General features: G+C 40.2%; 8 protein-coding genes across 8 annotated transcripts; 3 read left to right on the plus strand and 5 right to left on the minus strand.

The window, feature by feature from the left end:
• Window positions 1-167: 167 nt before the first annotated feature.
• Window positions 168-2,219, minus strand: PBP1 (Pbp1p; the record flags this gene model as incomplete). The annotated part of the gene is made up of 1 exon (XM_018134311.1): window positions 168-2,219. One exon carries the CDS (start codon window positions 2,217-2,219, stop codon window positions 168-170), a length of 2,052 nt encoding a protein of 683 aa, XP_017989800.1.
• A 175-nt stretch (window positions 2,220-2,394) lies between these two features.
• Window positions 2,395-3,354, minus strand: OKP1 (Okp1p; the record flags this gene model as incomplete). The annotated part of the gene is made up of 1 exon (XM_018134312.1): window positions 2,395-3,354. The coding sequence occupies one exon, from the start codon at window positions 3,352-3,354 to the stop codon at window positions 2,395-2,397; it is 960 nt and encodes a 319-aa protein (XP_017989801.1).
• Window positions 3,355-4,027: 673 nt separating this feature from the next.
• THI4 (thiamine thiazole synthase) lies at window positions 4,028-4,990 on the plus strand (the record flags this gene model as incomplete). Its single annotated transcript, XM_018134313.1, has 1 exon — window positions 4,028-4,990. The coding sequence occupies one exon, from the start codon at window positions 4,028-4,030 to the stop codon at window positions 4,988-4,990; it is 963 nt and encodes a 320-aa protein (XP_017989802.1).
• Window positions 4,991-5,164: 174 nt separating this feature from the next.
• AW171_hschr84866 (HHR038Cp) lies at window positions 5,165-6,352 on the minus strand (the record flags this gene model as incomplete). The annotated part of the gene is made up of 1 exon (XM_018134314.1): window positions 5,165-6,352. The coding sequence occupies one exon, from the start codon at window positions 6,350-6,352 to the stop codon at window positions 5,165-5,167; it is 1,188 nt and encodes a 395-aa protein (XP_017989803.1).
• A 390-nt stretch (window positions 6,353-6,742) lies between these two features.
• YIP1 (transporter YIP1) lies at window positions 6,743-7,522 on the minus strand (the record flags this gene model as incomplete). The annotated part of the gene is made up of 1 exon (XM_018134315.1): window positions 6,743-7,522. The coding sequence occupies one exon, from the start codon at window positions 7,520-7,522 to the stop codon at window positions 6,743-6,745; it is 780 nt and encodes a 259-aa protein (XP_017989804.1).
• Window positions 7,523-7,767: 245 nt separating this feature from the next.
• On the plus strand, window positions 7,768-8,874 carry RBG2 (Rbg2p; the record flags this gene model as incomplete). The annotated part of the gene is made up of 1 exon (XM_018134316.1): window positions 7,768-8,874. The coding sequence occupies one exon, from the start codon at window positions 7,768-7,770 to the stop codon at window positions 8,872-8,874; it is 1,107 nt and encodes a 368-aa protein (XP_017989805.1).
• Window positions 8,875-9,054: 180 nt separating this feature from the next.
• Window positions 9,055-10,752, plus strand: MSM1 (methionine--tRNA ligase MSM1; the record flags this gene model as incomplete). Its single annotated transcript, XM_018134317.1, has 1 exon — window positions 9,055-10,752. One exon carries the CDS (start codon window positions 9,055-9,057, stop codon window positions 10,750-10,752), a length of 1,698 nt encoding a protein of 565 aa, XP_017989806.1.
• A 53-nt stretch (window positions 10,753-10,805) lies between these two features.
• POL31 (DNA-directed DNA polymerase delta subunit POL31) lies at window positions 10,806-12,044 on the minus strand (the record flags this gene model as incomplete). The annotated part of the gene is made up of 1 exon (XM_018134318.1): window positions 10,806-12,044. The coding sequence occupies one exon, from the start codon at window positions 12,042-12,044 to the stop codon at window positions 10,806-10,808; it is 1,239 nt and encodes a 412-aa protein (XP_017989807.1).
• Window positions 12,045-12,118: the final 74 nt, after the last annotated feature.

A 12,118-nucleotide genomic window follows, 5' to 3' on the forward strand; every position in this document is an offset into this window, starting at 1 on the left:
AGCAAGGTTTTTTTGTTTTCGCTTTTTAAGGGCCTCAAACAACTGTCAAGCCAAACATATTATTTATAGGCTAAAAGCTCAAGATCTTATTAATACATCAAAAATTATGTTAATTCCATTATTTACGGTTCGTCAAGTGTGAAAAAATAGGGTTGCTATTTTAATAATTATCTATGTCTGTGGTAACGATTGCCATTATTATGATTGTGATAATGGCCCTTATAGCTCGACCCACTAGGAGCTCCTGTATTGTTATTACTTCCAATACCAACGGGGCCCATAATAGGCATGTATGAAGCTGGGTACGTTGATGGACCCATTGGAGCACCATTCGCCATGAAATTAGGAGCACCATGTGGTGAATTATTTCCTGGCGACGGAGTATGCGTATTGCTTCCACGTTCATCTGTCATACCGCCCATGATTGTCATCATTTGGGGTACTGGCGGATAAAACATAGCATGTGGTTGAAAATGCACAAACATACCTGGTGATGCCATAAATGGAGTTGACTGCGAGCCACCGGGACCTATAGGCATGGCCATCATGCTTGGAATACCGCCCATTGGCATATTACCACCCATGGCATTCATAGTGCGCTGTTGCAGTCTTAGTTGTGTTCTCTGAATAGCTGTTCTTTTGTCTGGGAATAAAGTTTTGTGAGATTTTTCAATGGTGCTGATCCATGTTGGTGTTGTAAAATATGGTCTTTCAATCATAAATGGGTCCATACTCTTTGTTCCGGTCGATTTGGCATCATATGCTCGTTTGGAACTCAAGAACATGTTAAAGTCTTGGTTGAAATCCTTTTTCAATCCTTTAGGTCCTTCCTCTCCGAAAAACGATGAGTTGTTGCGTCTCCGGTATGGATTCACTCTACCAGCGGACGGCGAAGCTACCGGTGTGTAACCGCTTTGGGATGAGAACTTGTTTGAGTTCTTACGCAAGTCAGCTTTAGCAGGCGCGGGGGTACTTGGCTTCGAATTCCGACTTGTGGGCTTTGAAGCAGTGGCCGGGTTACTCATAACAGTAAGGTTAGCCGTTGGCTGAGTGGTAGGCTTCGGCGGTAAAGAAGGGTTAACTTTTAACGCCGATTGAGGCTTGGATTCCTCTGCCTTTTTCAAGATGGTCTTCACTTCTTCTGGCATTTTATATGGCACCTTGAATTTCTCAGAAAACTTCTTAAGTTCATCTAGTTGAGTCTTTTTTTCTATAGGACTCTTACTTGTTGGAGGTGAACGACTTTTCTTCGTTGAAGAAAGGATTGCTGGGTCAACATTATGAGGCTCATTCCTTAGACTTGGAGGAATATACTTCTGGGGCCTCTCAGTAGTTGGTTTTGCATTCAGTTTCAATTGCGCCAACAGTTCATCACCCCTACGGTCAACTCCAGAATATTTATCCTCTTCATCCATTTCCCCTTCCATAATAATACCTCTATCTTCAGCCAAGTGAATATTTCCTGATGTTCCCTGTGACTCAATCTCCTTCGCAATCCTTTCTGCCTCCTTCAACCTAGTCTCATAGTTTGGAGCATCCTTGTTAATTTTGGTAGTATAAAGGTGCTCATCAAAGGTAGACTTTATTCCAAACTTTTCTTCGTTAACGGCAAATTGGTCCCATGTCTCGGCGGCATCTTCTAGGGATTCGCCCAACTCAAACGGCCCTGGATCATCCGATGACCATTTCTTTAGCTCCCTTGCTTTAAAATCTGAACTAGCACCTGAAATATCAACATCTGTTCTAAACCCTGTCCGTTTCCGCTCTTCTTTTTCCTTACTGAGGTGTTCTTCAGTTTTCTTTTTTTTCAAATGTTCACTCTTTTCGTCCACATTAAGGTCAATCTCCTTCAGTTCAAGCTCTGCTACATCAACTCCTTCGATTAATAAGGTCTCACCAAATTGCTCTGAGAGTGTAGATATATCCTCCTGGTCTATCCCCTTGTCAATCACTTTAGGATATTTTAAAATAACATCAATACCATTCGATGAACTAGGATTACATGCAACCAATATTCCAGAGTACTTAACTCCAGTCAATACCGTTACTACTGCGGTTGAGCCTATACTATTAACCAGCAAATAATTCATTCTTTCACTAAACGCTTTCCTTGTTTCTTCAGTTTCATAAAACGATGAAGAACTTGCGTCGCCTAGGTTTCTACCTAGTGGAGAAGAATTAAAGGTATTCTCCTTTCTTCTGTTGCTATTACCCTTCATACCTGGCAACCTGATCTATCCGATTACAGTATAGATCTGATATCTGTCGTCATCAAGGTGTTTGTTTCTATGTTTTATCAATACAAATATTTTATAAGGTGGCGTTACCGAAAACTGCACTGTCCCGTATGATACGATATCATGTACATATAACCATTAATTAATTATACAGAGTCTACGCGCTATCAAGCCGTAAGTTAAGGTCTTCTTTATCTATTAAATATGTGGATCGGGTATTCTGGTTATCCTTTATTAAACCATAGGAGTTTGTTACCGCTTTATGCAAACTCGGATGCAAATCCGCCGTTAGTTCTTTTAACAACTCTTTACTGCTTGGATTCGCAACTTGTTCTTCAAATTCTGATGCTGTGCGCTGCTCCTGTATCAGCCGTTCCTCCATAGCCTCCGCACTGTGAAGCTGCGATGCGTATTGCTGTTGAATGTAATTCCTTTTTGCGAATATGTATTCAATGTCAAGGGCGTTCTCGGCTATTCGAGCAGGAAATCGTGAGCGTTTAATGCGAGTCTGTAGCTTACCAATTAAATTATAAAGCATCTGCTCTTTATCTGCACGAAATTTCCCGAACTGGTCACTCCCAAGAGTGCGTACGCACTCAGTTTCGTAGTTGCTCAGTACTTTCTCAACAGCGCGTGTTACATTAGTTTCCATGAGGTCCACTAAAGATCTCACAAGCGTTCTCGGAGGCCTTTTCCACGTCCTGATCTCGTAATTTTCGGGTAGCCTTTGCCTGAGCTCTGATCGCACTAGTTTCTTTAGATCCCAAGGATTGATCTCATCTGGGTTGTGATGTTGTTCATCACGCGAGTTAAACCTTACACGCTTACGTTCCCTAGGAAGAGTTGTTATAATGTCACTCTGATCTTTATCATTCTCACCCCCGACATTATTTTCTTCTTGAGTATCGGTTTGATCACGTTCTTGCCGCTCATAATTCTCTGCCAATGGGCTACTTGGAGCTTCTCTAACAAAGAGATCTCGGGCTGGTTGCTTTCTATCTAGCCTGAGCCGATCAACGTTCACACTCATCATTGATGAATCATTGTTCAGTACTATATCATCTTCTGTCAAACTTTCCTGATCCGATAGTATCTTGTCTAATATAGCGTCTTTCATAGTAGCCAAATATGCCAAACTATAAAATAATTCAACAACGCGTGGTAAGCTTTACAATCGTTTTAGTGGCCTGTTGATCGCTCAAAGAGACTAACAAGCATCATAGGTGTTACCGTAAAAACTATAAATCTTTATACATTTTGGTTTTTTTTTATTTTGTAGTCAAGCTACATATTGGAGACTAAAAATCAGATGCCTCGTGAAAGTTCATGTTCTATATTGCAAATATTTTGCGATGATCTTGAAGTTGGGTCTGCTCCCTATACGGCTTTTCAAATAAGATTTACGGTTGCTTCCATCCGTATGAAATGTCTCAGGCATGAATAAGAATTTTACGTGGGTCACTTACACTTGTTATAATTTGAAGTGTATTGCATATAAGGACATATCTATATAAATCGGTTTATTGAATTACACGATGAAAGAAGAAGAGAATTAATAATTATTTGGAAGCATGCTCCTGTAATTCGATTTAACAGCAATTACCTTAGGGACATTTAACCAGAATTTAATACCTGTTACTTAACTTTATTCTAATCAAGGATAACATTGTTAGGTATATAGGAAGGACAAATAACTTACAAAGATATCCAGAGTTGTGCAGTTATGATCCTTATCTTTCATCATTCTTTAGCAATAACTGCAACTCTGTTCTAATATAAACCAAACAAAGATGTCTCAAACTATGGTTAAGACCCAACACTTAAAGCTAGAAGCTCCTAGCATCAGTCATGCCCTATCTGAAGTCGTGAAGACCGAAGATTGGTCTGATTTTGAATTTAAACCTATCCGTGAGTCCACTGTTAGCCGTGCAATGACTTCCCGTTACTTTAACGATTTGGACAAGTTTGCTGTATCGGACGTCGTTATTGTTGGTGCAGGATCATCTGGTCTTTCTGCTGCGTATGTCATCGCAAAAAACAGACCAGACCTTAGAATTGCAATTGTGGAAGCAAATGTGGCACCAGGTGGGGGTGCATGGTTGGGTGGTCAGTTATTCTCTGCGATGATTATGAGAAAGCCTGCCCATCTTTTCTTGCAAGAATTAGAAATTCCATATGAAGATGAGGGTGACTATGTCGTCGTTAAGCATGCTGCATTGTTCACATCCACCGTGTTATCCAAGGTTCTGCAATTCCCTAACGTAAAGCTATTCAATGCTACTTCCGTTGAAGATCTTGTTACAAAGCCAAGTGAATCTGGTGAAGTGACCATTGCAGGTGTTGTGACAAATTGGACCCTAGTCACCATGGCTCATGACACGCAGTCATGCATGGACCCTAATGTAATTGAATTGGAGGGATACAAGGAAGACGGTACCAGAGATCCAACCAAGAGGCACGGAGTGGTGCTTTCAACCACTGGTCACGATGGACCTTTTGGTGCTTTCTGTGCTAAGAGGTTGGCCGATTTGGATGCAAAGCACCAAGTGAAGGGTATGCAGGCACTGGATATGAACACTGCTGAGGCAGGTGTCGTTAAGAGCTCCGGTAGAACTCAAGGTGCTAACTATATATACTTCGCTGGTATGGAAACTGCTACCAAGAAAGGAGTATCACGTATGGGTCCAACATTCGGTGCTATGGCTGTTTCTGGTATCAAAGCTGCCGAAGAAATTCTGCGCCATTTTGCTTAAGTAGGCTAGGTAAATGATGTTGCTGCCAGCTCTTCACGATAGTTAAGTATTTATTGGTGTATTGTCGTTAAATTACTATATTAAAGCTGTAAAAACATTCTTAATGCTCATGAACGTAACAGGTTATGAAATTCTAAAAGGAGATTATAGTTTCTGATAACCAGCAGCCACTTCTTAAAAATCCTCATCAAAAGTGAAAGCGCCGTTCTCAGATTCTTGATTAGAAGATTTCGCCATGACGCCTGCTTTTTGGTAGTCGGAAACCCTCTTTTCGAAAAAGTTGGTCTTACCGACGAGTGAGATGTTCTCCATGAAGTCGAATGGGTTAGTCACATTGTAGATCTTTGGGTTGCCAAGCGCGACAAGTAGTCGATCAGCAACAAATTCGACATATTGATTCATTAGGCCGGCATTCATACCCAATAGTGCAACTGGAATAGCATCAGTAAAATATCTCTTTTCGATATCGACAGCTTCAGTAATGATTTTCTCAAGAATCTTTGGGTCTGGCTTGTTCTTTAGATGAGAGAATAGTAGACAGGCGAAGTCAGTATGCAGCCCCTCATCTCTACAAATCAATTCATTAGAAAATGTCAAACCCGGCATCAGGCCCTTCTTTTTTAACCAGAAGATGGCTGCAAACGAACCAGAGAAGAATATACCTTCAATAGCCGCAAATGCAACTAACCTCTCTCCGAAAAGTGCGTCTTCATCCTCAATCCACCTTATAGCCCAGTCGGCCTTTTCCTTGATCTCAGGGATCGTTTCAATAGCATTGAAAAGAAACTCGGCCTCCTTTGGATCCTTGATATATGTGTCAATTAAAAGCGAATAAGTCTCTGAGTGAATATTCTCCATCATAATTTGGAACCCATAGAAACACTTAGCTTCTGGAATTTGCACCTCTGCGGAAAAATTCTCTACCAAGTTCTCGTTAACAATCCCGTCCGATGCTGCGAAAAAAGCCAATACTCTTGAAATAAAAAAACGTTCATTATCTGTCATCCGATTATTCCAGTCATGCAAATCTTTAGACAAATCTATTTCTTCAGCAGTCCAAAATGAAGCTTCAGCTCTCTTATATGCATCCCATATATCGTGATATTTAATGGGGAACATCACAAATCGACGTTTATTTTCCTTTAAAAGCGGTTCATCCTGTTCCAACTGCTTTAATTTATGACGATGTACACTATGAGACTTCATAAACTCTCTGTGCTCATCAGTTTTGGAATTCTTCAACTCAGGTTTTTTACCATTATCTTTCTCTAAAGCGGACGCTATATTTTTCTTTGCATCCTTCAATTCTAAACTTGACAATGCATTCGCAGTGACCCTTGAAGGCGTTTCCTTTATTGACATATTGTAACGTACTAGATACTTTGTATTTCTAATTGAAACCGAAGTTATACAATGTTTTACATTCTAACGGGTATGTCTCATCCATCGTTTTTTCACCTATATATATTGCGATGTATGCATTTCTTTTGCATCAACGAACACGAAAAAATGTAATTTCTTTACGTGAATGAAATCAAATATCGCAGGTGACGGGGGAAGTACGCAAGATAAAGGTGCAAGTCGGCAATTGCTAAACTCGAAAGGATTGAAGTTATTTAACTCATCCCTCTGTTATTAGTTTGCACACTTGCCCACCCAGTTTTCTTACGCAGGGATTTTGATATTGAAGGATTAGGTAACAATGACCGGGTAATCACGATTTTTCAATTATATAATCAGCTCCGAACTATACTATACAAAGATGGCCATCAACGCAAACACGCTGTAAAAGATCATTAGTGGGTATGCAATGAGGACACGAACATTGTGAAGTTGCAAATAGTAGATGAAGAAGCCCGAAGCAGACCAGGTACACCATACCACTGCTATGAGTCCTAGCACGTAACCGATCCAGTTATCGAGGGACATAAAAATCCCTATCATTGCAAGAAAGCAGAGGGGAAGGAATGAATACCCTAGGATAGAGGCGGTTCTAAGGTAAGAGACAGATTTAACTGATCCCGTTGATGTAGGTGTGGACGACGGAGAAGGAGATGAAATGTCTCCAGCGGGAGCTCCTTTTGGATCGCTCATCAGTTTTAAAAGTTGGTAAAGCGCCAGTGAACCGAATAACGCAACCCCGTATATGTAACCAAAGTGCACCTTGCCGGCTGTGAGAAGCATTGTACCAAAAACTAGACAGAATAGTAGCGGACCTGAGAGATCAGTGTCGTTAAAGATCTCTAGGGGTAAGTTGATGGACGATGTCGGAGTGAGGACGAACTTAGTTTTTGTCATTATGTGACTGAAATTGATGCCTAGTTCTTCTAAAAGTGATGGCTCAAAGGAGTAACCTCTTGTTGAGAATGCATTTAGGATTCCGTTAGGAAGCTGTTCGTTTGTAAAGCTTGCAGAGTTGGTAGCAGGAGAGCTCGTTCCATCGAAAGACATTGAGCCCTGTGGAAAATGGAACTGTTGAGAAGGCTGATAGAACCCTCCATTGGCAGCATTCGCCTGATTGTAGTAAGACATTATGGCGGATTTTATTGCAGGTAATAGTTTCGTGATTGTGTGGTCTTAAAGGTTGAAATCGTTTTGTTATAGAGACCGCATGTTTTTGACAAATGTGCGGGTAACAATATTGAATAGAAAAATTGGTTTAAGACGATTTAGAATCAAAGTTATTTGATCTAATATGTGACATAGGCTGGTTGTATATTATTCCCAGGTGTTATATAGGTTGAGTTAGTGCCAGTTACCATAAGTAAGTGTTAAAAATGGGAATAATAGATAAGATTAAGTCGATAGAAGAGGAAATGGCTCGTACGCAGAAGAACAAGGCTACGGAGCACCATTTGGGTCTACTGAAAGGTAAGCTCGCTCGATACAGACAGCAATTGCTGGAGGAAAGTACAGCTTCGAGTGGTGGTGGTGGTACTGGGTTTGAAGTTGCAAAATCTGGGGATGCTCGTGTCGTTTTAATTGGCTACCCATCTGTTGGGAAGTCATCATTGCTCGGTAAGATCACTACAACTAAGTCTGAAGTGGCCCACTATGCTTTCACAACCTTAACTTCTGTTCCAGGAGTTTTGAAGTGTAATGGTGCGGAAATCCAGGTTGTTGATCTACCTGGCATCATTCATGGAGCTTCAAAAGGTAAGGGTCGTGGTAGACAGGTTATTGCTACTGCGCGTACTGCAGATTTGATCTTGATGGTTTTGGATGCGACAAAGAGTTCATATCAGCGTGCATCGTTAGAAAAGGAACTGGAATCTATTGGGATCCGTTTGAACAAGGAAAAGCCAAACATCTACTTCAAGCAGAAACCGACTGGTGGAATAAAAATTAACTTCACTTCGCCGGAAAGATCTAACTTGACCGAGGAAGCCATTAAGTTAATTCTGCGAGACTACCGTATCCACAATGCTGAAGTGCTTATTCGGGATAGTGCATGCACAATTGACGACTTTATTGATGTTGTAAACGAAAAACACAGAAACTACATCAAGTGTCTTTACGTATACAACAAAATCGATGCTGTGTCACTTGAAGAGGTAGACAGGCTGGCACGTGAGCCAAATACCGTTGTTATCTCCTGTGAAATGGAATGTGGATTAGATGATGTGGTGGAAGAAATATGGTATCAACTAAACTTGAATAGAATTTTCACCAAGAAGCGTGGCATTCGGCCTGACTTTTCAGATCCTCTTGTGATAAGGAATAGCTCTACTATTGCTGACCTTTGTCACCATATTCATCGAGACTTCAAAGATAAGTTTAAATATTCTTTGGTTTGGGGATCCTCAGCCAAGCATTCGCCACAGAAATGTGGGTTAAATCACAAGTTACATGATGAAGATGTTGTTTGCTTATTTACCAAATAGATTTAGAATTTATATAGAGAAGTTTTCTAGCCTTCACAGACGAAACTCAATAATTGATGTCACACATGCAATTAGTAGTGTCAACTTACAATTTTTAGTTCAACATAAATTTGAAAAACTTCCACGGTCAATACCATGACATCAGACAATCTTAAATTACAATAACGACTCAAATCATTTATGGTTTCTCATACTTCACGAATACTTAGGCAGGCAACCAAGATTCATATAACAACGCCAATCTTCTACCCAAATGCAAAACCGCATCTTGGCCATCTCTACTCGTCACTACTATGCGACGTACAAGCAAGATGGAATAAGCTAAAATTTAACGAAGTTTTATTTACTACTGGAACCGACGAACATGGATTAAAGATTCAAAACGCAAGTGAAAATCTGGGCTTTACTTCACCAAAAGACTTTGTGGATAAACTACTTCATCATTTTCTTCAATTGGATAAGCGCGCTAACATTGAGTATACAAGATTCATCAGAACCACTGATGAAGATCATGTAGAAAATGTCAAGAAGCTGTGGAAGTTATGCTACGATAGAGGTTATATTTACAAAGGCACACATGATGGTTGGTACTCAGTCGCTGATGAGACCTTTTATCCAGCTAGCAAAATACTGCAGGTGATCGGTGAGAAGGAAATTCCACTCTCAGCTTCTTCAGAGGGTACTGCTTCAGAGGGGAAATATATTAACACTGAAACCCGCAGTGAGGTATTTTATCAGAAGGAGACAAATTATTTTTTTAGGTTATCTTCCTTTAATGATCAATTAATTAAGATTTTACTTGATAAACCAGGCTTAATATACCCGCGTTCAAGTTACAACCAAGTTTTATCATCTCTACAAGAGCAGCCGTTACAGGACCTTTCTATATCAAGGCCTGCAACAAGATTAAAATGGGGTATACCAACTCCAGGTGACCAGAGTCAGCGGATTTATGTGTGGTTTGACGCCCTGTGTAACTATGTCACATCCATTGGTGGGGTTGATGCCTTGTTAACCAAAAAAAAAGTTTCAATTGAACACGGAGCTCATTCCTTAGATAATTTAACAGTTGATACTGCAGAATGGTGGTCTAATACGACCCACTTGATTGGAAAAGATATTATAAGATTTCACACCATATATTGGCCTGCAATCCTTTTGGCTGCAGGGCTTCCGCTTCCAAATAGAATTGTGGTTCATGGACATTGGCTTTCACAAGGACGGAAGATGTCAAAAAGTATAGGTAACGTTGTAGATCCAATTGAAATGATTGAGCGCTATAACGTTGACATGGTTAGATGGTACATTTTGGAGTATTCCACGCTGGAGAGTGATGGCGATTTTGTTGAAGCAAATCTAAGAAAAACTAGAGAGCTTTTAGCTGCCAAGTGGGGAAATTTAGTACATAGATGTGGCGGTGTTAAATTCAATATTAGTAGAGCTGTTAGCTCATTTAATGGTATATCTGTCAACGACTTTGCATCTGTGCTAAATAATGCCGCGTTCGATAGTTTGAAGGGAAAGCTAGATACCCTGAGCGAAGATTTAGACCGAATGATAGAAAACTATGAGCTATCTAATGCTGTAAAACACATATGGTCAATAATAAATGATGCAAATAATGTGGTACAGACTGGTGAACCATGGGCGAAGCCAAAAGAAGAGCAGGATATGATAATATACGCCGCTACTGAATCCGCAAGAATAGCTGCTATTGCGTCGCTTGCCTTTATTCCGGATCTTTCCAACAAGTTGCTGGATCGTCTAGATGTTGAGCCGTCTAAAAGGTCATTAGAATATATAAAGTTTGGAGCTGATAACAATTATGGCTCCAAGGCCAACATGAAAGGAAGAGAAGTTCCTATAAAGCGCTTATGAATAACGTCCGTTCTTACCATTAATTTAAGAACATTTATGTAAGTAATACTGTACTAATACTCAATTGTAAATATCTCAGTATCCAATGTACCTAAATCTAAAGTAGCGAAACTACCCGTTTCACTAAATTTGGGTAATGTAACCAGTACAACCTGACTCCCACCTTCTACGCTCGCTTTTCGGAATCCAAATCCTGGCTGATTACCCACTATATAAACATGTGGTAATTGTTTTAACACAAAAGGGTCATTTTCTTTATAAGGGAAACACCAAAGTGTATCAGGTGCTGTCGGTGCTACATTCTGCCACTTCAAAGTAGCTTCCATGAGATCTAGTCTATGCTCAATTTCTTCTTGAACAGAATTTTCAGCACGGGTTGTCTCAACGACATACTTCGAGATATCATCAATCGTTTGACCACTTGTTACCAAAATTTGTATACCTTCACAATCAAACCAATATGGATTAGTAACAGTTTCAAACAGTTCACATCTGACCTTCGCAAAAAAAGGCTTCAAAGTTTGTTTGAATAAGGCTTTATTCAATGCTTGCTGTGGAAGACTTCTTTCAGTTGGATCCGATGCCCCAGGCAATATCGTCACGGGTACACTTTTCAAAATATTGACTAAAAATGCGCCAAGTCCTTCCAACGCTCCGTGTATGTCACTTCCATCTTCTTTGTAGTTCACTGAGTCACCGCAAATCAAAAATCTGCAAACATTTACCATTTTCTCCGCTCTTCCTATATCCCCTGCAACAACTTCCTGCAGGAGCTTAGCTTTAAATGATAATGTCGGATTGTCAACACAAAAGTTAAGACCAGAGACTAGTGCAAGTTTCTTCCCCTCAATTGCTTTCCTCGGTGCTTGCGGTAGAGCCTCTGGGTAGCAAATATCTAAAACTTGAAATGTTCCAGGTTCTGCCTCCATTCCTAAGAAACCAAGCACAGTGCCGGTAATAAAAGGAGAAGTTTTAATCAAATCACCCACTAATAATACACGTCCACTTTCATCCTCTAGCATGACGTTATCTGTGCCCTCTGGGTCAGTGTATTTGTCTGCAGGCTCTACCGATCCATAGGTATCACTGGAAACTTCATCTAAGATATTAGGCTTATATTTCATTTCACAATAAACAGCACCTATGCACCAACATGGTTGACCTGCCTGGATATCTAAAACCCTTTTCTTATGCACAACAGGTTTTCCTTGTAGCCTGAATCCATCGTCCCACCTTTTATTGCAACTTACAAGTACCCTTTTCCGATACTCAGCTAGCCTATTCTGGTACATTGGAAAATACTGGGTATCATATACCCGATTTTCATACGGTAGTTCAAATTCATTCTTCCTATTACGATTTATAG

This window comes from Eremothecium sinecaudum, chromosome VIII, assembly GCF_001548555.1.
Source record: "Eremothecium sinecaudum strain ATCC 58844 chromosome VIII, complete sequence".
Classification (NCBI taxonomy): domain Eukaryota; kingdom Fungi; phylum Ascomycota; class Saccharomycetes; order Saccharomycetales; family Saccharomycetaceae; genus Eremothecium; species Eremothecium sinecaudum.